This window comes from Microcaecilia unicolor, chromosome 11, assembly GCF_901765095.1.
Source record: "Microcaecilia unicolor chromosome 11, aMicUni1.1, whole genome shotgun sequence".
NCBI lineage: Eukaryota > Metazoa > Chordata > Amphibia > Gymnophiona > Siphonopidae > Microcaecilia > Microcaecilia unicolor.
Genome location: NC_044041.1, coordinates 199,995,434 through 200,021,914, shown reverse-complemented (window position 1 = coordinate 200,021,914; position 26,481 = coordinate 199,995,434). Strand labels below are relative to the sequence as shown.

General features: G+C 47.1%; 1 protein-coding gene across 1 annotated transcript in view; it reads left to right on the top strand.

Annotated features, from left to right (window-relative positions):
• Positions 1-26,481, top strand: part of ZC3H12A (zinc finger CCCH-type containing 12A) — a 55,569-nt gene that overhangs the window by 24,688 nt on the left and 4,400 nt on the right. Inside the window, exon 3 of the mRNA XM_030218600.1 lies at positions 21,532-21,671. Within this exon, the coding sequence (XP_030074460.1) occupies positions 21,532-21,671 (140 nt within the window). The remainder of the gene's footprint in view (positions 1-21,531; positions 21,672-26,481) is intronic.

Genomic DNA, 26,481 nt, shown 5'->3' with positions numbered 1-26,481 from the left:
CTGAGTTATTCATGCAACGGTGACATATATTTATTTAGATTTTGCTCACACCTTTTTCAGTAGTAGCTCAAGGTGAGTTACATTCAGGTACTCTGGATATTTCTCTGTCCCAGGAGGGCTCACAATCTAAGCTTGTACCTGAGGCAATGGAGGGTTAAGTGAGTTGCCCAAGATCACAAGGAGCAGCAGTGGGATTTGAACTGGCCACCTCTGGATTGCAAGACTGGTGCTCTAACCACTAGGCCACTCCTCCACTAGTAACATTCCATCTAGAATCTCAAATAGTAGAAACATTCCAGAATCTCCAATAGTAGCAACATTCCACAGACTCACAGAAGCAGAAGCCTGCGCGGCCACATTGGTGATCTGCAAGGGCCGACTTCTACATGGAATGTTGCAACATTCCATGTAGAATCTCAAATAGTAGCAACAGTGGAGGAGTGGCCTAGTGGTTAGGGTGGTGGACTTTGGTCCTGAGGAACTGAGTTGGATTCCCACTTCAGGCACAGGCAGCTCCTTGTGACTCTGGGCAAGTCACTTAACCCTCCATTGCCCCATGTAAGCCGCATTGAGCCTGCCATGAGTGGGAAAGCGCAGGGGACAAATGTAACAAAAATAAAATAGATACTATTGGAGATTCTACATGGAATGTTGCTATTCCACTAGCAACATTCCATGTAGAAGGCTGCGCAGGCTTCTGTTTCTGCATGTACGTGCAGGACGTCAGACTCACAGAAGCAGAAGCCTGCGCGGCCACATTGGTGATCTGCAAGGGCCGACTTCTACATGGAATGTTGCTAGTGGAATAGCAACATTCCATGTAGAATCTCCAACAGTGGAAGAGTGGCCTAGTGGTTAGGGTGGTGGACTTTGGTCCTGAGGAACTGAGTTCAATTCCCACTTCAGGCACAGGCAGCTCCTTGTGACTCTGGGCAAGTCACTTAACCCTCCATTGCCCCAGGTACAAATAAGTACCTAAGCCGCATTGAGCCTGCCATGAGTGGGAAAGTGCGGGATACAAAAAAAAAAATCTCAGATCACAGATAACCAATAAAATAAAAACACACTAGTAAAACACACCAGCCTCTGCAGAAGCCTAAAAAATATTGACAAACTGTATAGTTTGGTGCAAGATATAAAGCAATAAAGACCTTCCAGATTACCATGCAATAAACATCCAATCACAAATTATATACCAACGTACCATTAAAAGAAAAGTCTGCCATACGTATTTATCATTCAAACTCCTCAATAGTTTTAAATTAATTATTACAAGGCTGATAGTTGAAGAATTATTGATTTACAATGTTTATACGTTCCTGTGATATGAGATGACAATTATCAATATACCTTACAGGAGATTTTAACTGTGGGGAAAATGTTTGTGGTACCTTAACTGGTAAGGATCCAGGTGTTTGCATGACTTATTTTGCCTGTATTGTTGAGTATTTTGTTAAGATTATTGTTTGCAGTTTAGCCCTGATGAAGATTCTTTGAAATATGACTATGCTGGGTGTGTTAATAAGAACCGTTTAAGTCGGTAGTTCTTAAACTTATCCTTTTTAGGAGATCCCTAATTTTATGTTATTTATTTATTGCATTTGTATCCCACATTTCCCCACCTATTTGCAGGCTCAGTGTGGCTTACATAGTTTAGTTATGATATTGTCACTCCAGGAAATTGGATACAATTAGTAATCTGAAAAGACTGAGCACGGGGAAGAAGAAGGAAGTGGTTGGGTGAGAAAGTTTAGAAGGGTGGAGTTTCATAGCTGGATGGATTGGTGAGGTGGATTGTTGAGCTATGGGTTCTCTTGTTGAAGAGATATGTTTTCAATGAATATGCGTGTTAGAGATTTGCCTATAATGAAGGTAGTAGGCATGCAGATCTCTCTCATTCATCTTCATTAAGGGTATCCTGAAAACCCAAGTGGCTGGTGCCCCCCAGGACAAGGTTTTAGAACCACTGGTTTAAGTCATTATCCCTAAATGTAGGTATCTTTTGCAATACATAAAATGATAGAACACCACCATAATGTGGGTGAGTGTACAGTTACCCCCGAATTCTATATATGCACGACAAAATTTGGGTGCCCACCCAAGATGTGCACGTCAATTAATTGGCTAATGAGCTAATTGAATGCTAACAACCAACTATTGAAGTTAATTGGCACCCCATTAAAATGTGCATCTGGCTGTGCTCTATTCTATAAGGCATGGCGCCTAACTCTACAAGTGCATAGCTCACAAAGGGGTGTGGCCATGGACATGTCGGGGCACCAGCATTTACATCGGGTTTCAGTAGGCGTAAATCTTGTGCCCAAAGTTAAGCATGGAATTTAGCGCTAAGCGGGATTCTATAAAGAGCGCACATTCTTTCTAGAATCACACTTAGTGACAGTTTTTTCCGGCACCATCTTTTAAGCGTCACTTATAGAAAACCCCCTTTAATTTGCGTAAATGCCTGTAGAATATCTAAGCTATATACTATCCTATATAATAATTCTCACCTCCAACAGGATGTGCCTGGGACCGTGCCTGCCGGAAGTGGTCTGCTAGGCAGGCACGCACTGACCTCAGTGACAGACAATTTGGCAAAGCAAAACAATCTGAGTGCTGGCCATTAGGACACAGGGTTGATAGGAGAGTTTTAAAAGACTGAAGGAAACGAAAGTGTTAAACTGGAGAAGGGGGGGGGGGGGAGTTGTGAATGACTGAAAGACATGCAAATTTGGGATAGGAAAACAATCTCAATGCTGGCCATTAGCACACAGGGTACATAGGACAGTTTTAAAAGACTGAAGGAACCAAAAGTGTTTGGGGGGGAGGGGGGCAAGTTCTGAATGAATGAAAGAAATGAAAATTTACGAGAGGAACACAATCTGAATGCCAGACATTTGTACACAGGGTAGATAGGACACTTTTTTAAAAAATGAAGGACGTGAAAGTATTACATCTTGGGGGAGGGGTGAGGAGGAAAGCAGTGGGGTATCCGGATACTGGGCGTTAGGGCCACTGGGGTACATAGACTTTTGAAAGCCTTAAGGAACCCAAAGTGTGGGAAGGAGGAGGAAAAGGAGGGGAGGGAACGGGGTGAGGGGCATTAGGAATAGGGGAGGGGGCCCTGTCACACACTCTCATTCTCACACACACAGTCACACACCCGCACATTCACTCTGGCTCTGTCTCTCAAACATACACACTCCCAGGAAAACCTTGCTAGTGCCCGTTTCATTCGTTCCAGAAACGGGCCTTTTTTACTAGTAATTACATGTTACAATGGCATCATGCATAATTGTAAGAGACAGAGGCGGATAAGAACACTTACACTACACACAGAAATATGCCACCTAAAAGTTGATGCCCTGTTTTAGAAGTACTTTCTACAGTGGGGGAAATAAGTATTTGATCCCTTGCTGATTTTGTAAGTGTGCCCACTGACAAAGACATGAGCAGCCCATAATTGAAGGGTAGGTTATTGGTAACAGTGAGAGATAGCACATCATAAATTAAATCCGGAAAATCACATTGTGGAAAGTATATGAATTTATTTGCATTCTGCAGAGGGAAATAAGTATTTGATCCCCCACCAACCAGTAAGAGATCTGGCCCCTACAGACCAGGTAGATGCTCCAAATCAACTCGTTACCTGCATGACAGACAGCTGTCGGCAATGGTCACCTGTATGAAAGACACCTGTCCACAGACTCAGTGAATCAGTCAGACTCTAACCTCTACAAAATGGCCAAGAGCAAGGAGCTGTCTAAGGATGTCAGGGACAAGATCATACACCTGCACAAGGCTGGAATGGGCTACAAAACCATCAGTAAGACGCTGGGCGAGAAGGAGACAACTGTTGGTGCCATAGTAAGAAAATGGAAGAAGTACAAAATGACTGTCAATCGACAAAGATCTGGGGCTCCACGCAAAATCTCACCTCGTGGGGTATCCTTGATCATGAGGAAGGTTAGAAATCAGCCTACAACTACAAGGGGGGAACTTGTCAATGATCTCAAGGCAGCTGGGACCACTGTCACCACGAAAACCATTGGTAACACATTACGACATAACGGATTGCAATCCTGCAGTGCCCGCAAGGTCCCCCTGCTCCGGAAGGCACATGTGACGGCCCGTCTGAAGTTTGCCAGTGAACACCTGGATGATGCCGAGAGTGATTGGGAGAAGGTGCTGTGGTCAGATGAGACAAAAATTGAGCTCTTTGGCATGAACTCAACTCGCCGTGTTTGGAGGAAGAGAAATGCTGCCTATGACCCAAAGAACACCGTCCCCACTGTCAAGCATGGAGGTGGAAATGTTATGTTTTGGGGGTGTTTCTCTGCTAAGGGCACAGGACTACTTCACCGCATCAATGGGAGAATGGATGGGGCCATGTACCGTACAATTCTGAGTGACAACCTCCTTCCCTCCGCCAGGGCCTTAAAAATGGGTCGTGGCTGGGTCTTCCAGCACGACAATGACCCAAAACATACAGCCAAGGCAACAAAGGAGTGGCTCAGGAAGAAGCACATTAGGGTCATGGAGTGGCCTAGCCAGTCACCAGACCTTAATCCCATTGAAAACTTATGGAGGGAGCTGAAGCTGCGAGTTGCCAAGCGACAGCCCAGAACTCTTAATGATTTAGAGATGATCTGCAAAGAGGAGTGGACCAAAATTCCTCCTGACATGTGTGCAAACCTCATCATCAACTACAGAAGACGTGTGACCGCTGTGCTTGCCAACAAGGGTTTTGCCACCAAGTATTAGGTCTTGTTTGCCAGAGGGATCAAATACTTATTTCCCTCTGCAGAATGCTAATAAATTCATATACTTTCCACAATGTGATTTTCCGGATTTAATTTGTGATGTGCTATCTCTCACTGTTACCAATAACCTACCCTTCAATTATGGGCTGCTCATGTCTTTGTCAGTGGGCACACTTACAAAATCAGCAAGGGATCAAATACTTATTTCCCCCACTGTATATGGTCAAACCATACGAGGAGAGACTTGCTGACCTGAACATGGATGCAAACGTTTAAATATTTGAACACAAATTAACCTTTTCTAGAGACGGGAAGGCGGTAGAACTAGAATTGAGGTTGAAGGGGGGCAGACTCAGGATTAATGTCAGGAAGTAGTTTTTCACAGAGAGGCTGGTGGATATGTGGAATGCCCTCCCACGGGAGGTGGTGGAGATGAAAACGGTAATGGAATTCAAACGTGCATGGGATAAACACAAAGGAATCCTGTTTTGAAGGAATAGTTCCGTGGAACCTTAGTGGAGATTGGGTGGTGACGCCGGTAATTGGGAAACAAAACGGGAGCTGGGCAGAAGGTCTACGCCCTGATCGTGACTGAAAAGATAGGGATGGGCTGGAGTGTAAATTTTAAGGGGCTTCGACATTAACTTCAGAACTTAGTACAAGAACGGTGCTGGGCAGACTTCTGTGCCCTGAGAAAGGCAAGGACAAATCAAACTCGGGTATACATATAAAGTATCACATACCATGTAAAATGAGTTTATCTTGTTGGGCAGACTGGAAGGACCGTACAGGTTTTTATCTGCCGTCATTTACTATGTTACTGTTCCATCTGTCAGATCTGCAAAATGTCACATCTGTGCAGTGGACTGTCTTTTAGGGTATTTTCTCTAAAGAAAATAGTCTTGAGCTAACCATAATAACATAGTAGATGATGGCAGAAAAAGACCTGCATGGTCCATCCAATCTGCCCAACAAGATAAACTCATATGTGATACTTTTTGTGTCTACCTTACCTTGATTTGTTCCTGTCCTTTTCAGGGCACAGACCGTATAAGTCTGCCCAGCACTATCCCTGCCTCCCAACCACCGGGCTCTGGGACAGACCCTACAAGTCTGCCCAGCACTATCCTCGCCTCCCACCACCAGGAAAGTTGGAGATAGCAGTCCTAGAGATGTTATGGTTATTTCTACAGATCTGTCTTTCAAGGAAAGAAGGTCTTGTGTGCCTGGCACTGTGATTCACATCAAGGTGCAATTAGAAGGGGGAAAAAAGAGCAGAGTACAAAGTTTAATGTTTTGTGAGTCAGTCAGGTGATTTTCAAAGCCATAATCTAAGCAGGAGGGGAAATTTTGCCTCTGTTGCATAGGTACTTCCTTGCTGTGCTGATTCAGTGGTTTAGTGTTCTGCTGGCCCCTCCACCACAGCTGGTTGTGAGTTTATGCAAATCTTTTTTTTTTCTTTATGTAAATCAGGCCCTACTTCCTTCTGAGGGGAATTTTCTCAGCGGTTGCCAAATCTGATCACCCAGTTTGGCAGCGTTCCTCACAGACAAACAGCCTGGGTGATTGTTTTTCTTTACTTTTTTTTTTTTTTCCTGTAATACAAATCTCACACGTTGTGTAAGCAGTCCAAGGAAGTTAAGGGAATCATTTTGAAAAAAAAAAAAAAAAGTCTGTGAAAAATGTCACAAGGTGGCAGAAGGACATTTTTCTCTTAAACATCCAAGCTGCAAATTTTGACACCCCAGTTTTGTCCAAAGTTCATCCAAAATTCAAGGGTGGCGGGCACCAACAGAAATGATTTTTCTGCAACATATATTTATTTGGATTTTGCTCACACCTTTTTCAGTAGCAGCTCCAGGTTACTTCCTGTTCCGGGGCAGAGGGAGCTGCAGCGAACAAACGAAGTTTAGCGAACTCGGAGGAGCAGGTGCGTGCCGCGGCACCCCCCCCCCCCCAGCGGCGTGCACCCAGGGGGGTGTCATTTCGGTGCTCCGCCTCGGGTGCCATCCAGGCCAGGAACGCCACTGATTGGAAGTTGCAGATGTGATCTAGAAACCTCTGAGGGACGGTCCAGAAAACTCACCCACATTTTGCCTCTGGCTAACTCTTGTTTGGTTTCCATAAAAGGTAATCAATAGAAATAAAATAAAACAGAGAAAAGAAAATAAGATGATGCCTTTTTTATTGGACTAACTTAATACATGTTTTGATTAGCTTTTGAAGGCAGCCCATCTTCATCAGATCAGAAGAAGGGTTACCTTCGAAAGCTAATCAAAAATATATTGTTAGACCACTAAAAAAAGGTATCATCTTATTTTCTTTTCTCTGTTTTATTTTATTTCTATTGATTATCTTTAAAAGTCAACTAAAACGGCTGCCGCATCACTCTACTCATAGAAGGTATCAGAGCATCCAGGGACCCTTTTACTAAAGGGTTTGTTCATGGCAATAGGTTTGCCACACACCAATCTGGGACTACCACAGGAGCCCGGTGGCTGTTCCCACCGTCCAGCACGTGCCAGTTGCAAGGGCCACCGAGAGACTGGGCCGGGCCCCGACCCCACCGCCGCCCCCCCCCTCCTCGAGGTCGTCGTCGTCGCCGCCCCCCTCTGTCCACCACCGGGCCGGGCCCCCCTCGACGAAGGCGGGCACAGGGAGGGAAGGCCCGAAGGGAGGTGATCTGCAGACTGCCGCTGCTTGCGGGTCTTTTACACGGAGCGAGGTCGAGGCGAGGCGCTATGATTTGAATTCAGGGGGGCCCGGCCCGGTGGTGGATGGAGGGGGGCGGGTGGAGGGGACTGCAGCGCCCCCCCCCCCCCCTCAGTGGCCCTGCCAGTTGCAGCGCTACAAAATGTTCTGGTTTTGTATCGCTGGTGCTTACCCAGCAGTAATCAGGCAGTGCTGTGATTTTGGTGGGAGCCCTTACTATCACGTCAATAGGTAGCGTTAACTGCTACCCCCCCCCCCCCCCCCCCCCACGAATTGGCCATGCAGTAAGTGGTTCACTTACCGCACGGCCATTTTTAATTTTTTTAAAAAGAGACAGCCTTTTACCCACTGCGGTAAAAGGGAGCCTCGGCGTGCGTCATAAACACGCACTGATGCTACCACAGGCCCCCGTTTACCACAGCTTAGTAAAAGGACACCCCCCCCCCCCTCCCAATTAGTTAAAAAGATTGTAACCAACATACAACCTCTACGGTCATAATCCTACCTGAAAATTCAAATTTGTTCTTATCACAGCAGTAGACAATGCGAGCGCATTGGACGCAGAACAAACATCACCTACCTAAGCATTTAACTGGATATTCAGAGGCACTTAAAGTGGTTAATGTCGCTGAATATCCGCACTAACTGACCATCCCCTAACTGAGAAGGTTAGAGGGGCTGGGGGTGGAACATAAGCGGAGCATCAAATTAGCCCATTAACAGTGATATCAATGAGCTAACGAGCCAATTAGCTGCATACAGTTAGGACAGCAAAGCTGCTGCCCTAACTTTGTATGGTAAGTTAACTGGGCAGTGGTCTGACTATCAACCAGTGCCCAGGTAACTTCAGGGTCGGCGGATATATCCGGATATTCAGTGCTGGAATCCATATGTGCCTCGACATTGAGTGTCTGGGGTTATGTGAGCCCGCAGTGGGCTAAATATTCCTCCCTTGGAATTATTGCCATGGGATACATAAAATGAGGACAAGGGCTGTGCCCAAAATGTAGAGTTGCTCTCTAGAGAGGAGGACTTGTATCTCTCAGGAGGCTACATTCTAACTCGGCTGTAAATTCATCTCGCAAGTGTTCTGTGGGTGCCCAGAAATAGCCCTGAAACGTACAGGAGTAAGCCTAGCGCATCCCACTGATGCTCCTTGTGACTCTGGGCAAGTTTTTATTACCCGAGATCAGTGATGTAGCTACGTGGGGCCCATAGATTTGGCCCTGGACCCCCCTGCCGACGACCCGCCCGACCCCCCCCCTCCCGCCGCCAAACCGCCGTCGCCTGCTTTTGCTGGCCGGGGACCCCAACCCCCGCCAGCCGAGGTCCTCTTCTTCTCGCAAAAGGCTTCCTTCTGTTTCTGACGTCAGAAACAGAAGGAGGCCTTTTGCGAGAAGAAGAGGACCTCGGCTGGCGGGGGTTGGGGTCCCCCGCCAGCAAAGGTACGCGACGGCGGGTTGGCGGCGGGAGGGGGGGTCGAGAGGTGCAGGGGGGGCAAAATCGGCAATGGTGGGGGGGGAGGGCTAAAATGTGCCCCCTCACTTCGGGCTCTGGACCCCCCCTCCCGCTGAAGTCTGGCTACGCCCCTGCCCCAGATACTCTTTTGGATTATTTATTTATTAAGATTTATTAACTGCCTTCATGAAGAGAATCACCAAAGGCAGTGTACAACAGTTTTAACATAAAATGTTGTTAACAGCGTAACAATAGTAAAATGCTCAAACGTAATCAAAATTACAATCAATGAGGTAAACTTGGATGTGGCAATAACAGGACTAACCTGGAACAGTACCAGAAATATACACATTTAACAACAATGTAGAATAATCATGTAACAGAAATATAACACAGTTCAAACAATGCCATAATAGACACCATGGAAGAACATTCAAATAACATAGATATAATGCAATGTCAGCATAATACTGATGAAACACCTAATAAACACACATTATTAAATTCTTTAGGGAGGGGAATATTTATACAAGTTGCTTTTGAGCCAGGATTTGGGGAAGGCGAGTATTTTAAATGGGGAAGGCAAATATTTAAATGTAAAAGCCTTTCACCAACCCAGTGGCGTTCCTGGCCTGGATGGCACCCGGGGCGGAGCGCCGATGCGTCCCCCCCCCCCCCCGGTGAAATGACACCCCCCCCGGGTGCCGCAGCGCGCCTGCTCTTCCGAGTTCGCTAAACTTCGTTTGTTCGCTGCAGCTCCCTCTGCCCCAAAACAGGAAGTAACCTGTTCCGGGGCAGAGGGAGCTGCAGCGAACGAACGAAGTTTAGCGAACTCAGAGGAGCAGGTGCGCGCCGCGGCACCCGGGGTGGACCGCCCCCCCCCCTTGGTACGCCACTGCACCAGCCTAAAAAATGTATTGTCTCTACTCAACCACTGTGTTTATTTCTTTATAATCATTTTAAACATTGACAGGTAGTCACAATATTGCTTTCTAATGTCTGTGGCTACTATAGCCGTTTGGTTGCATTAGTAATTCATTTGTTGTACAAGAAGACTATTCAGTTCTAATCGTTGAGAGACAAAATTTTCTCAGTGCAGTGAGACTGGACTGTCTCTTAATCTGATGTGTATGCCTTTGGGAATGTCTGAAAACTCCATAGACTCCTAGTTCTAAAGATTTTAAGTGCACAGAAAAGCAAGGCGCAGTGCCCCAACGGGTGCACGGAGCCGCCATTAACATGGCGCCGTGCCCCGACGGGGATGCGCAATAGCCCGAGCAGGGCGAGGCAGGCTCGTTCCCGCCCCTCAGAGGCACCCCGCTGGGAAGGGTGGGGAAAGAAAAGGGGGTTTAAACCCCTAGGCTGAGCCCGGACGTCCTCTTTTGGCGTCCGGGCATCAGCATGCACACAACCCCCCCCCCCCTCCCAGTTTAATGTTTAAATGTACATGTATATATTTGTCGCAGCTTTGGCGGGGTACCCAAGCCTGATGGTGTAAGCTAGGCAGCTGGGATAGCTGCACTTACGGTTAAGCGCGGGGTACAAATTAACAAAAATAAAATTGGAGATTCTACATGGAATGTTGCTATTCCACGTGCAGGACGTCAGACTCACAGAAGCAGAAGCCTGCGCGTCCATGAGGAACAGAGTTTGATTCCCACTTCAGGCACAGGCAGCTCCTTGTGACTCTGGGCAAGTCACTTAACCCTCCATTGCCCCATGTAAGCCGCATTGAGCCTGCCATGAGTGGGAAAGCGCAGGGTACAAATGTAACAAAAATAAAATAGATACTATTGGAGATTCTATATGGAATGTCGCTATTCCACTAGCAACATTCCATGTAGAAGGCTGCGCAGGCTTCTGTTTCTGTGAGTCTGGCGTCCTTTACGTACATGCAGGACGTCAGACTCACAGAAGCAGAAGCCTGCGCGGCCACATTGGTGATCTGCAAGGGCCGACTTCTACATGGAATGTTGCTAGTGGAATAGCAACAGTGGAGGAGTGGCCTAGTGGTTAGGGTGGTGGACTTTGGTCCTGAGGAACTGAGTTTGATTCCCACTTCAGGCACAGGCAGCTCCTTGTGACTCTGTCACTTAACCCTCCATTGCCCTATGTAAGCTGCATTGAGCTTGCCATGAGTGGGAAAGCGCGGGGTACAAATGTAACAAAAATAAAATAAATACCTGAGCCTGGGTGATAGGAGTAGCTCTATTTTCAGCAAGTTATGGCTTGGTGCAGGAAGGTTTACTGTACCTGGATTGGATGCACCTTGCTGCTCAGCAGGGCCGCCAAGAGGGGGGGGGGGCAGGGGAGGCAAAATTCCCAAGGCCCAGGCCCCCTTCATTCAAAGCGGCAGTCGCAGATCGTGTCTCTTCTGGCCTTCCCTCCCTGTGTCCCGCCCTCGCGGAAACCGGAAGTTACATCAGACGAGGGCGGGACCCGGGGAGGGAAGGCCAGAAGAGACGCGATCTGCGACTGCCGCTTTGAATGAAGGGGGCCCGGAACCGTGGAGGCAGGCAGGTGAGACCGGCGGACTACAGTGACGGGGGGCGGCAGCAGCGGTGGGGGGGGGCGGTCTTGCCCCGGGCCCGGCCTAGTCTCTCGGCAGCCCTGCTGCTCAGCAGGAGCATCCTGGGTACAGCATATAGCACTTTTGGTCAGTCTTGATTATGGCAGTGGACTGGCATATATTATTCATAGCTTTTAGAACTTGCGAGCATCCTGTCTTTGGTTGCTGGTTTTAATAAAGCTGCGGCCAAGTTGTTCCCATTTAATTATCGTGTGTATGTAAGCCGCATTGAACCTGCTTTGAGTGGGAAAGCGCGGGGTACAAATGTAATAAATAAATAAATGTGTGTCATTATTTATGACTTTGGGTTCAGAGTGCTAGGAGGCTGAGGCAGGGTGTCCCAGTTGCCTATGTTATGGCTCTGAACACGTGCCCCCATTATTTAAAATAGCCAGTAAATCCTAGAGTTAAAAGTGTCTTGTTATGAAACCAAATCTCATCTGCTTCGCAATAAATGACCTCTCAAAGCTGAAGGTTAGTTAGCTGAAAGCCTAGAACTGGTTTATACTAGTTTTCCAATGAGCTGGAGGAATTAGTCATGATAACCGCACATTTTAGCGCATCCTGCTTCCAGTTTCTCTTGTGCAACCAGCAACCCTGAAGCTACTGCTAGATTTCCTGGTTAATGTGCAACTTTTGCTCTGATAACACTGGAAATGCTGAGAAATGTTTCCGAGACATTTTGTCAATGCAAACTTTAACTACCGATTAATTATGGGACTAACCTAAGGTGCTTCCAAAAACCAAGCTGACCCTTCTTCTCTCAAATAATATCCGTTTATAAGTCCCTGCGGTCTTGCTGGGGAGGAACCTCGTGTGAGTCTCCACTGTGCAGAGGCTTGCAAATGCAAAAGACCCAGGGGCAGCAGCGAATCTCCCTGGGACAGAGCTGAAGATTACACAAGCTAAAACCAAACATTGATTCTTGCAGCGTGACACAACTCAGGAATTTTGCGGCCTAGAACTCTCGGTCTCCCCAGTCCTGTTTACTCTTATCTGCTGGGGGAGACTGGTAATCAGGAAATATGCTGGTTCATTTGTAAAAACCAGGAAATGAAAAGACTTCAAATATGCTCTGAAGTCAGTCAAAGTGAGGCTTGAGCTCCTGATCTCCTGGACAGTGCAGGCTATCAAGAAATCTGTGGTTTTAGGTCAACATATCACTGTGGAAATATGCACACATAGTAACATAGTAGATGACGGCAGAAAAAAAGACCTGCACGGTCCATCCAGTCTGCCCAACAAGACAACTCATGTGTGCTACTTTTTGTGTATACCCTACTTTGATTTGTACCTGTGCTCTTCAGGGCACAGACCGTATAAGTCTGCCCAGCACTATCCCCGCCTCCCAACCTCCAGTCCCGCCTCCCACCACCGACTCTGGCACAGACCGTATAAGTCTGGCCAGCACTATCCCCGCCTCCCAACCACCAGCCCCGCCTCCCACTACTGGCTCTGCTATCCAATCTTGGTTAAGCATATCTACATAGTTCCTTTCTAGCGGTTTTTCTTTTTATCACTTAGGGAAACAAATTTAAGTTGTACTCTTTATGCATCCTATATAATTCTCACCTCCAACGTTCTGACTTGCTGCCTGGGACCGTGGCTCATTCCGAGTTGGTCAGGATGGCTCCGTAGATCAGGCTGACATCACCATAGCCATTATGATGTCAACTTCAGAACCTGGGGGGGGGGGGGGAACATGCCTCACAGCTGATTGTCCAGAGGAGGGTCACTGGACATGGGTGGCTGGAGGGGGGTGCAGGGGAGAGAGGAGGGTCGCTGGACATGGGTGGCTGGAGGGGGAGGCAGGGGAGAGAGGAGGGTCGCTGGACATGGGTGGCTGCAGGGGGAGAGGAGGGTCGCTGGACACGGGTAGCTGCAGGGGAGTCGAGGAAAACCTTGCTAGCGCCCGTTTCATTTGTGTCAGAAACAGGCCTTTTTTACTAGTTTATTAATAAGAAACAGTAAGAGTAATTATAAATAAAGCAATTCCTCCTTAGATGTAACCTGTTCTGACCACCAGTTAGTCGGTATATCGAGAATAACACTTTAACTTTAGGAGGGGGGGGGAGGGAGAACAAGACTTGAGTTGAAGCTGAGCAACCTGTGCAAGGTTGCCAGGTGGGCGGTTTTCCAAGACCCGCTGCGGGAAATTTTTGTCCGTTGCGGGTCGCGGTTTTTTGGGCAATTTTGGGGGTTTTTGTGTGTTTTTTGGGCCGTGGGGGCGGGGCTAATAATGTTTTGGGTGGGGTTGATGACAGAGGAGGCGGGGTTGATGATGGCGGGGGTGGAGCTGATGACGGCCGGGGCGGGGGTGTGAACGTTTTGGGCGGGTTTGGGGACTGGGTAATTGGCAACACTGAACCTGTGCACTTTCTGTTTGAAAATTGACTATGAAGGTCTCTCGAAACTAGTTGCCCCCCTAATTTATTCAGCATGCTCAATATCATCCTGCTAGAACTCTCTGATCTGATGCCACCCCCTCTTCCAGAAAATGAGTATTTATTTATAACATTTGTATCCCACATTTTCCCACCTGTTTGTGGCTTACATAGTTCCGTAAGTGGTGAGTACCAGTTCCGCAGAGGAGAAATACATAGTTGAGGAAGAGGAGACAGAGTGGATTAGGTTATAGGAAGGAAAAGTTTGACGTGATAAGAAGTGAAAGGTATTAGGTTAAACTTCATTCGTGACAGATTAACTTGATCAAATTAGGAATATTAAACTATAAATCCAGATAATTTAGGATAAACAATTAAGACACAAAGAATACATTTTGTATAGGTACGTTTTGTTAGTTGGCATTTAGGATGAGTTGTTATTGTAGGCTCTCTTAAATAGATTATGTTTTTCAATAGTTTACGGAAGTTCACTGTGTCGTGGATTATTTTTATAGATTTTGGTAATTCGTTCCAGATTTGCGTGCATATGTAGGAGAAGCTAGATGCATACGTTAATTTATATTTCAATCCCTTACAGTTTGGATAGTGGAGATTCAGGAATGTACGTGATGAGCTGGTAGAGTTCCTGGTAGTAACATAGTAAATGACGGCAGATAAAGACCTGTACGGTCCATCCAGTCTGCCCAACAAGATACTTTATACGTATACCCGAGTTTGATTTGTCCTTGCCTTTCTCAGGGCACAGAACGTAGACGTCTGCCCAGCACTGTTGTACTAAGTTCTGAAGCTAACGGTAGGTCAATAAGGTCTGACATATACCCCGGAGCTTCACCGTGTATGATCTTATGAACCAGGGTGCAAACCTTGAAAGCAATACGCTCTTTTAACGGAAGCCAGTGTAGCTTTTCTCGTAAGGGAATCGTATTTGATTCATCCTGTACAATGGTCTTTAGCTACCTGGCATCAAGTTTATGGAATCGGTTTTCTCTTATTAGATTTAGGTCATTATTGAAGATGCTGCTTTTCCAAAGAGCTTTTTCTTTTTTATAACTGTGCTCTCTTTGTTGTGTAATTTTTTACCATTTATTAAGTGTCAGGATTGTGCACGCTAAGCCCAAACTCTATAATGGCAGTTCCATGCGTAAGTCCGCAGTTTAATGACTGGTGTAAAAGGTTGCGCCTAACTGCAAGTATTTTACTGTATGACCCAAACGCATAAGTGCCAGACATGCCCCTGACCTGTCCATGCCCCCTCCAGGTCCACACCCCCTTGCAGTTGCTCGCTATAGATTTTGCAAGGGCAATTTGTAGAACCCCAACTAAGGGCAGTGTGAAGGGGTTTGCAGAACACTGCCCCTCCCCTGTCAGTATAGTCCCTCAAATAGTCTGAGACACCTTAAAATCACCAGTCCTGCCCAGGGAGGAAGTGAGAAGGGAAGGGTGGAGCCAAAAGGTCAGGAACCAGGAAGTATAAAAGGCAGGGCCAGAGTGGGGTTAAGGAGGCCCAGGGAAGGAAGAACTGAAGCCCCAGCTTATCACTTTACAACATACATACGTTTAGCAACGGTGACCTGTCTGAGGTAAACCAACCTTGTGATTTGAAGACTTGGAAGCCTTGTTCTGAGGTCTGACTGGAGCCAGGCCTGGAAACCTAGAGACAGACTTTACAGATTATATTTGGGGTGTGGCAGTCACAGGCCCATGTTGAGAATTTTGCAAAGAATTGAAGAGACTTGACCTGACCCTAGTAACAGGCTTTAGGGACAGTGAATAAAGTGCTTGCCTCATTTTACAACCTTGTTAGGCTGTGTTATTTGAAGGCCCAACCTCAACCCTTGCTCAGGGCCGCAGAGAGACTGGGCCGTTCCTGGGACAAGGCCGCCCCCGGGGCCCTGCCCCTGCCGCCCTCGCCGCCCCCCCCCCCTCCGAGGTCGCCACCGCCGCTCCCCCCCAATCCAGGCCACAAGTACCTGGCAGAACCTCAAAGAGTAGCAACATTCCATGTAGAACCCCAAAGAGTAGCAAGATTCCATTCAGAATCCCAAGTACATAAGTATTGCCATACTGGGACAGACCAAAGGTCCATCAAGCCCAGCATCCTGTTTCCAACAGTGGCCAATCCAGGTCACAAATACCTGGCAAGATCCCCCAAAAAAGTACAAAACATTTTATGCTGTTTATCCCAGAAATAAGCAGTGGATTTTCCCCAAGTCTATTTTAATAATGGTCTATGGACGTTCCCTTTAGGAAGCCAGCCAAACCTTTTTTTTAAAACTCTGCTAAGCTAACCACCTTTACCACATTCTCTGTGGTCTTGCATTAATCGTAGCCTTTCAGGGAGTGCATTCCAGAGTGAGGGAGCTTCTCCGCAAAAGGCTTGTTGCTGGGTGTCACAACGTGATACTTCTTGGGAGGACCTTAGAGGCCTTGGAGGTGTGTAGAGGAAGGTCCTCTTTTTCAAGTCCTCTGCCCATTTCCTTTAAAGGCCCTGAAGATCAGACATACTCTTAAATTTAGCTCTGTATTGTACTAGTAGACAGTGAAGCTTTTGTAGGCATGATATGATAGGATTACCTTCTTTTACAAGAGGCCTCGACGAATTTTCTCAGAATCTAAAAGCCAGCCCAAAAACTTAAGGACCAGTAGTTGAAATCTTTTTCATTTCTCCACTCCACACCCAACGTTGTCCACCATGAAATTCAAGTATTGGGGGGAGGGGGGGAAGAAAAGGGAAATGTCCTCCGATCAACAGCACTCCTTTAGAAACTGTCTGTAGCTAATGAAAGTTTTAGAAATCAGTCCCTTAAGGTACTTCTGTATATCACCGTCACTACTAATCATTTCTATAGCGCTACTAGACATACACAGCGCTGTACACATCGTATGCAGTTACTTTCTCTGTCCCTAGAGGGCTCACAATCTTAGTTTTGGTACCTGAGGCAATGGAGGGTTAAGTGACTTGCCCAGAGTCACAAGGAGCTGCAGTGGGAATCGAACCCAGTTCCCCAGGATCAAAGTCCGCTGTACTGACTGCTAGGCTAGGCTAGGCTAGGCTAGGCTATCAACCTCTGTTCCAGAAGCCTGGTGTCAGCTGTGTTTCACATATGACCATGGCATGAGTCCCCATCTCAGTCTGTCTGTCTTTCTCTCATACCCCCTCAGCCTTAACCCAGTCTCTCTCTCATATCCCCTCCTGTCTTCACCCAGTATTTTTCCTCTCTCTCTCTGTTTCATACCTCCTCAGCCTCACTAAGGGGTCCTTTTACTAAGGTGCACTGAAAAATGGCCGACGGTAGTCTAGGCGCCCCTGCAAAAAAAAGGCCTTTTAACATTTTTTTCTTCAAAATGGGACGTGCGGCAAAATCAAAATTGGCGTGCGCCCATTTTGGGTCTGATACCTTACCGCCAGGTCAATGGCTGGCGGTAAAGTCTCACGCGGTAACCGGGCAGTAATGACCTACGCGCATCAAACGCCACTTGGCACACGTCCGATACATGCGTCCAAAAATAAAAATTATTTTTTGGACCCACGCCAAAAATGAAATTACCACAAGAGCCATGTGGTAGCTGTGCGGTAACTCTATTTTGCTACATGTTTGGTGCGTGTAGTCGTTTACGTAGCTTTAGTAAAAGGGCCCCTAAGACTACCTCTATCTCTTCACTCAGTTCATCTCATACCTCTAGGGTTACCATATTTTGTCCCCCAAAAAGGAGGCTACATGCCCCACCCCCTTTCACGCCCTCGCTCCGCCCCCTGTCACATTTTCTCCTCCCCCTTGTCACACACCCCGTCACCCCCCTCCCCTTACCTTACCTGGTGGTCTAGTGACCTCTTCGGGGCAGGAAAGAGCCCCCTCTTTCCTACCCGGACCTGCCCTGCATGCATCCATCCTGTTGGTGATCTAGGCACCGATTCAGAATGGCCGCCAAGAGTTGAAGTCTCGCGAGGTCACCAACTGTCGGCGGCCATTTTGAATCAGCGCCGAGATCAGCAACAGGAAGGAAGCATGCAGGGCAGCGCTCCGGGCAGGAAAGAGGGGGCTCTTTCCTGCCCCGAAGGCGGAAGAGGTCACTAGACCACCAGGGCAGTAGTAAGTAAGGAGAGGGGAGGCTAGCAATCTGCCCATTTGTCCTATAGGACGGCCCGCCCACCAGCCTGCCCGTTTGTCCAGAAATCCGGACAAACGGGCAGATTGGCAAAACCCGCCCGGTTGCCCGGACATGTCCTCAAAGAGAGGACATGTCTGGGTAATTCCGGACATATGTTAACCCTACATACCTCCTCCTTTAGGCTTTACTACTACTACTACTACTTAACATTTCTAGAGCGCTACTAAGGTTACGCAGCGCTGTACAAATAAACAAAGAAGGATGGTCCCTGCTCAAAGGAGCTTACAATCTAAAGAACGAAATGTCAAGTTGGGGCAGTCTAGATTTCCTGGGTTAGGTGCCGAAGGCGACGTTGAAGAGGTGGGTTTTAAGCAGAGATTTGAAGATGGGCAGGGAGGGGGCCTGGCGTATGGGCTCGGGGAGTTTGTTCCACGCGTGGGGTGAGGCGAGGCAGAAAGGGCGGAGCAGGGTACTGAAAGGAGGGATTTGTCTTGAGAGCGGAGGTTACGGGTAGGAACGTAAGGGGAGATGAGGGTTGAGAGGTAAGGAGGGGCTGCAGATCGAGTGCATTTGTAGGTTAAAAGGAGAAGCTTGAACTGAATGCGGTACCTGATTGGAAGCCAATGAAGTTACTTGAGGAGAGGAGTGATGTGAGTGTATCGGTTCAGGCGGAAGATAAGACGTGCAGCAGAGTTCTGAACGGACTGAAGGGGGGATAGGTGGCTAAGTGGGAGACCAGTGAGGAGTAGGCTCTCTCAGTCTGTCTGTCTCTCTCTCTGCCACCTAGTCCTCTCACCTTGGTGACTTCAGCTACAGAAGAAGCAGCATGTTTCCTGCTTCCCTCTGTTAAGTATCGGTTGTCCAGGGCAGGAAGTTCGGGCTGATCCTGTGGTTTCAAGTCCCAGGAGACTTCCTCAACCTCCTGTCCACCATGGCTCAGGCTTAGAGAAACATTTGGCCGTGAGGAAGGAAGAAAAGTAAATGTTTCTTCTGTAGTTAGTCAGTAAAGAGAGGGGAATAAGTAGCACAAAACAGCAGAAGCACAACAACAACAAAAAAACATTTTCACCAAGAATTCAAGGGCTCCAGTCATGTTCAACATTCTGAGTCAACTGGAGCGGGGGTCAACAGTTTTGTATTTAGACCAGTGTAGCGTTGTATTACAGTAATCCAGCCTTGATGTTCTCATGGTGTGAACCACTATGACAACTTCCCTTTTCAATGTATGAAGAGAGATGGGTAGTTCCAGATAATAGAGGCAGCTCCTGGAGGTTGTTTGAATTTGGGGAAATCAGCGGAAGTGTTGAGTTTAGCTTAGGGTCCTCTTTTTGAGGACATGTCCGGGCAACCGGGCGGGTTTTGCCAATCTGCCCGTTTGTCCAGAAATCCGGTCAAACGGGCAGATTGCTAGCCTCACCTCCCCTTACTTACTACTGCCCTGGTGGTCTAGTGACCTCTTCCGCCTTCAGGGCAGGAAAGAGCCCCCTCTTTCCTGCATGCTTCCTTCCTGTTGCTGATCTCTGTGGGCTAGTGTGGGCATAACGATTTTGGCGGAAAATAAGTCGTGCTGCAGAATTCTGGACAGATTGGAGAGGAGAAAGATGATTGAGTGGAAGACCAGTGCGAAGTAAATTGCAATAGTCCAAGCAAGAAGTAACAAGGGTGTGAATAAGGGTTTTGGTGGCGTGTTCAGAAAGGAAGGGGCAAATTTTGCTAATGTTGAAGATAAAGAAGCGACAGGTTTGGGCGATTTGTTGAATATGACCAGAGAAGGAGAGAGAGGAATCGAAGATGACTCCAAGGTTGCGAGCAGAGGAGACAGGGAGGATATGAGAGCCATTAACAGAGATAAAGAAAGGGGGAATAGGGGAGGTGGGTTTAGGGGGAAAAATGAGAAGTTCGGTTTTAGCCATGTTTAAATTTGAGATGGTGTTGAGATATCCAGGCAGCAATGTCAGACAAGCAGGCAGAGATTTTGTCCTGGATTAAGGTTGAGATTTCAGGGGTGGAGATGTAGATTTGAGAGTCATCAGCGTAAAGATGGTAGTGAAAGCCATGGGAAGAGATTAGGGCACCGAGAGAAGAGGTATAGATGGAGAAAAGGAGTGGGCCAAGGACAGAACCCTGAGGCACAGCAACTGAAAGCGGGAAGGAAGTTGAAGAGGATCCACCATAGTGAACACTGAAAGTATGGAGTGAGAGGTAGGAAGAGAACCAGGAAAGAACAGGGCCCTGGAATCCAAGTGAGGACAGCGTATCGAGGAGTAAGGTGTGGTCAACAGTATCGAAAGCAGCGGATAAGTCAAGAAGGATGAGGATGGAATAGAGACCTCTGGATTTAGCCAGAAGCAGATCATTAGAGACTTTAGTAAGTGCAGTTTCAGTAGAGTGAAGAGGGCGAAAACCAGATTGAAGTGGGTCAAGAATAGGTTGAGAAGAGATAGGGTTACCATTTTGTGTCCTCTGAAAAAGAGGACACATGTCACGCCCCTTTCGGGTCCTCGTTCCGCCCCCTGTCACATACCCCCCCCCCCCTCACTTACTATCTAGCCCTGGTGGTCTAGTGACATCTTGGGCAGGAAAGAGCCCCCTCTTTCCTGCCCGGAGCGCTGCCTGCCCTTGCCTGCATCCTCCTCGGTCTCGGCTGGGGATTCAAAATGGCCACTGAGAGTTGAAGCAGCCTCGCGAGACTTCCACTCTCGGCGGCCATTTTGAATCCCCAGCCGACTGAAAAGGATGATGGGACAAGGGAGGCAGCGCTCCGGGCAGGAAAGAGGGGGGCTCTTTCCTGCCCCGAAGACGTCACTAGACCACCAGGGAACATGGTAGGGAAGGGGAGGGGAGACCAGACCAGACCCACGGCGCAGATCACCCGCCTGCACGCATGCCTGTGCCCACGTTTGTCCAGAAATCCGGACAAACGTGCGTGCAGGCAAAATCCGCCGGACGCCCCGGACATGCCCTCAAACAGAGGATATGTCCGTGGAAATCCGGACGAATGGTAACCCTAAGAAGAGAGAAAGTCAAGACAACGGCGGTGAACGACACGCTCAAGTAATTTGGAGAGGAAAGGGAGAAGGGAGATGGGGCGATAATTGAAGAAATATACCTGACATAAATATACCAAGCTTTGTTTCCCTCTGTCCTCCTGTTAGCAGACGTTTTATGACGGTGCAATGCAGAAACAAATATTTTCTTATTAAGTAATAGGGAAGCTGTGTTTTAAAAGAACTGTATTCAAGTCTGATTTACCAAAGGTTGTTCTTTTGTACTTTAGCAAGAATCAAGGGCCGGTGAGTCACTGATAACCAACAGTGATGAAATGGGGGAGGGGCGAGTGCAAGCCGCGGTATCCAGTGTACATCGTTTTAGAGCCGATATAGACCACTTTCCGTATCATACTGACAAAGGAGATTTGATTTATTAACTTGATATACAGCTTTATGTCCTAGGACACCACAGCGGTTCACATTTAATGAATGTGTTAATCTTTTCTCTTTTTTTTCCCCCATAGCCACGGAAATAAGGAAGTATTTTCCTGTCGTGGAATTTTGTTGGCTGTGAATTGGTTTTTGGACAGAGGTCACCCCGATATCACCGTCTTTGTGCCTTCATGGAGGAAAGAGCAGCCAAGGCCTGATGTGCCCATTACAGGTAATCAGGGCTTTTTTTGAGGGGGTACTTGGGGGTACTGAGTTCCCCCACCTTTTCCATTGTCTTCTAAAATTGACCCATGGTCCCCAAGTTTTAATGAAAGAGCTCAGGCTCTGCACACCAATTCTGCCTTGTCATAGATTCTGTGACTGGTTGCAGGGGGCCTGGCTACTGTGGGGTGGGTGATCACCCCACCTCTGAAGGATGGCCTGGCATTTGAGTACCGGCACCTTTTTTGCTAGAAAAAGCTTACTGCAGGTAATTAATCTCAGTCAGGCCACTGCTGGGTTCAGACTGGTCCATGAGTGGGAAGATACCATTATGAATTAGCGTTATAACTTAGACACATCTTCCAAGGGTCTTCTGGGTTCTGTCGAATTAAGGTTTCCATAGGTGATCAGGCATGGAGACGTGGCCATGCCGACAATTACTGTGTTTGCATCATGTTTCCAATACTGACAACTAAGTATACAATCACTGGCTTAATAAATTAAGGGGTCCTTTTTCAAAGGTGCAGTAAAAAGTGGGCTGTGGTAGTGTAGCTGCGCGTTTTGGGCGCGCGCGCAGACTTACATTTCAGCGCACCTACAAAAAAATGCCTTTAAAAAATTTTTTTCCCGAAAATGGAACCTGCAGCAAAATCAAAATTGCCATGAGTCCGTTTTGGGTCTGAGACCTTCCCGCCAGCCATAGACCTAGTGGTAAAGAATTTGGGCGGTAATGACCTTACGCGCGTCAGATGCCACTTGGCAACCACATCCGCTACGTGCGTCCAAAAACATTATTTTTTCAAATGCGCGTAGCGGACGCACGCCAAAAATGAAATTACTGCAAGAGGCACACGATGGTCGAGTGGTAAATCCATGTTGGGTATGCGTAGAGCCTTACACGGCTTAGTAAAGGGGGCCCTACCATCGTAAGCCACAGCTTTGTCAGTAGAAAGCTTGTCTGGTCACAGTTTGGTCTGCTCCATCCTAAAATGAGAAGGAGAAGTGGCATAGTGGCCAGACCAAGTGGCTGAGAAATGTGGAAATGAGGTTTCAGATCCCACTTCCCTGCTTGTGACCTTGGAGAAGTCATTTTAGCTCTTGCTATCTTCGGTACCCTCTGAGATGTTAAACTCTTCATGGAAGGGAACGATTAGTCCTAAATTTAAATATTGGTGTAGGTCATCTGGGGCATTCTTTGCAAAGGGGAGGCTGAAAATCTAAATGAAAGGGAACATGAGTGTGAACCCCATCCGTACAAGTGATAGTTTCAGGCAGTCAGCTGGAAGCATTACGGAAGTGAAAGGACAAAAAGGGATGTGTTGTCGTTTAAAAAAAAAAATCCTTCTTTCTAAGAAAATGAAACCTTTATTTTTAGCAAACTTTAAACAACTCAAGAACCAAATGTACAATAACAGGAAAACTGCAGGGCTCGTGCAAGCCCCTCCCTCTCCGCTCACTGCACGTCACAATAATCCTCGGCCCTTCACACGCAGAGGGTGAAAGTTTGCCTCATTACGAAGTCACTGTGGCAAAAAAAATTCTGTAGAGATCAGTTCCAGATGGATGCTGACTACATTTCATACTTTAGTTTCTGTGACAGCACTGAATATTCTGAAGACCCCAAGTTTATCCACAATCAGCAGTAGGGAGGGATATGTATTGAGGCTTGAGATTTTTTTTTTAAGGCGTTATAGTTTTGATCAGGCTCACCCTCCCCCGTTTCCACCCCACAAAGAAAAAAAATTGTATCAGCAAATCTCAAAACTTGAAGCTCACCCCCAGCTATTCTTTCATCCACCTATCCTTTGCTTATACGTACCTACCTCATCCGTTGGTCTTCAGAAGTCCATTTGAGGCAGTCGTTCCTGCCCCACCGTTGCTAATGTTTTTTTCACAATGGTGACAGCCAACCTGAGGCCATCACCATTATAGTGTAAGAAGACAGCATCCTGGGGAAAATCCACAATATCTGTAAAGGAAAAATTTCAGTCTCAGGCAAATTGTGCTCCTGTCTAGGCTGCACTTCACCAGCGTTTGCTGGTCCCTCAAAAGCAGAGTCCAGGGGGTTCCCAAGAGGGGCCAAGGGCTGCGGTAGTGGGGTTCTACCTCCTGGGACTGAAGGAAGCACCGAACTCTGAAAAAAGAGGTATTTGACCCAACAGAACCAATTGCCCTGGCTTGGATGTACTTGTCCAAATAAATAAATATATTATCCCAAGGGAAAAGCAGTTTCCTATGTGGTACTTCCATATAGGAAAGAATCCAAGAATTTTCTCCTTGTCCAATGGGACTTATACATTTGGAAGACAAGGCCACCAAACTCTTGTGTTGCCTTTTCCTCGTTATTACCCTAATCAAGAAAACCACAAATCTCACTGTACAAAATCACCGTTATTTTCACAAGAATGCAGCCAGATTCCAAAAGTTCCTCCACAGCACCTTAGTGGTTCCAAAGGGCTCCCAAGGGGCATGTCCCTTGGGCATTCCCCTTCAGGCACGTGCCAATGACTGTGTTCCAAAGTGACACAGTTGCTGGCATGACACTATGCAATGACATCACATTGCACCCTTGAAGGAGCAAGGTTTTCTGGTTCCCACTGATCTCCAGATACTTAATAGGATAGAGTTATTTCTCTGTCACTCTCTACTCCCCCCAGCACCATCGTATCGTTCTACAACAAAATAGCGTAGGAACCATTTTGAAAAATAGTAATGGTGAGGCAGAAGCAACAGGGATACTGTTGTCCCTTTGAAACTCAGACGGGATAAGAGGTAGGTAGAGGGCCCTGGAGGGTTCAAGAGAGCTGGCACCAAGACTGGGGGGGTAGGGGGTTTACTTAAACTTCAGCAGCAGCTATGGGGAAGGATTAGGTGCAGACCCAACTGACCAACCATTTTTTTTTGGTGCTTTTTCCCCCCTTTTTCATCTGTTTTGTTCATTTTTTGTTTTAAAGAAACACAGACAAAGCAAAACAGAAATGTGAAACAGTTCAGTGCACACTCCTAGTAATGGGTCAGCCTGGGTCCAAGAATTCAGGCACATTCAGAAAAGACATGCAGTCAGGTTCTGTGAAACAGCAGGATCCAGATATCCTGCAACCACCACCTCTTAACAACAAGATTAAAAAAAAACATGGTAATTGATGACCTCTTCCAATTTTTTTCTGCTTTATTTTTCGGAAGATGTTTTGTTTGAAATGAAGGGGGGTTGTGTGTGTGTGTGTGTGTGTGTGTGTGTGTGTGTGTGTGTGTGTGTGTGTGTGTGTGTGTTTTCTGTTATTTCACTTGCCTTTTAGTATTTAGTATAATAGCACTTTGCCTCTGAACGATGGCCCTGCAGTTACATCCTAGGTTGGGAAGGGGCAGTTAAGGACACATACATCATAAACAAGGAACATTTAGCAAAGTTTCAACAAACCGGAGAAAATATTTCTTCACTCAACGTGTAATTAAACTCTAGAATTACACATTGCAAGAGAATGTGGTAAAAAGCAGTTAGCTTAGCAGGGTTTAAAAAAAAGGTTTGGGGAAATTTCCTAAATGAAAAGTCCATAAACCATTATTAAGGTGGATTTGGGAAAATCCACTGCTTGCTTCTGTTTTACTGTTCTGGGATCTTACCAGGTACTTGGAAACAGGATACAGGGCTTAATGGACCTTCTGTCTTATCCCAGTATGGCAACGCTTATGTTACGTTCACTTTTTTTTTCCTTTCTTTTGCTTGAATTGTGTTATATGTTTTCAATCCTTTTCATTCCTGGCCTGCAAATGGGAGATAATGGTAGTTGAGTGCCCAGATGGAGGTAAAACCTCGGGTACCTGCATGTGTACTTTTGCGCTATTCTGTAACTGAACACCTAAATGTTCTCGTACATAACTCCAAAGGGGGGGGGGTTCCCTTGGGTGGGTCACGGGTGGTCCCACTATTAGCTCACTGTTTACAGAGTACTCCCATTTGTGCCACCATTTACACCAACCCTAGACATGGCATAAGAGGTCGCACCTAAATGTCGACGTACGTTGTTCTACTGTAATCGATTAGGCGCAATATAATTCCATTATAGAATACTAGCTGATCGCCCTAATTTTAGGTGCCTAAGGGGAGGTCCTTTTAATAAGATGTGCCAAAAAATGGTCTGCGCATGTATCGAATGCGCATAGGTCCGTTTTTCAGCGCGCCTGCAAAAAAGGCCGTTTCTTTGCTCTGAAAATGGATGTGCGGCAAAATGAAAATTGGTGCCGCATCCATTTTGGGCCCGAGACCTTACCGCCACCCATTGACTTAGCGGTAAGGTCTCGTGCGTTAACCGGGCGGTAACCGTCAGCGTGCGTACACTGCCAATTACCGCCTGGTGAGCACCACGGGGTAGAAAATAAAAAAGTTATTTGCTGCCGCGCGTATCGAAATGCGTGTTTAAAAAAGGAATTACCGCCTGGGGCATGCGGTAGCTCCAAATTGACGCGCATTGGACGCGCATAGGCGCCTGCGCAGCCTAGTAAAAGGGCCCCTATTGATTTGACGTCTTTGTGGATGGTCAGTTCAATGTATCCTTCTTCCTCCTGGCATGAATCAGCTGTGCTTGGTCAGATCCAACACAACATTGCCGTGGCGTAGCCAAGGGTGGGCCCGGGTGGGCCCAGGCCCACCCACTTTGGTCTCAGGCCCACCCAGTAGCAGCACACCTATGATGTGGCTGGCAGGGATCCCTAAGCCCAACCAGCCGAAAACTCCCAACAACTGTCCCTCCTACATACCTTGTAAATAGCAGATCATTGCCTGCAGCGAGAAACAATTTATATGTACTGTTTACACTGGCCCC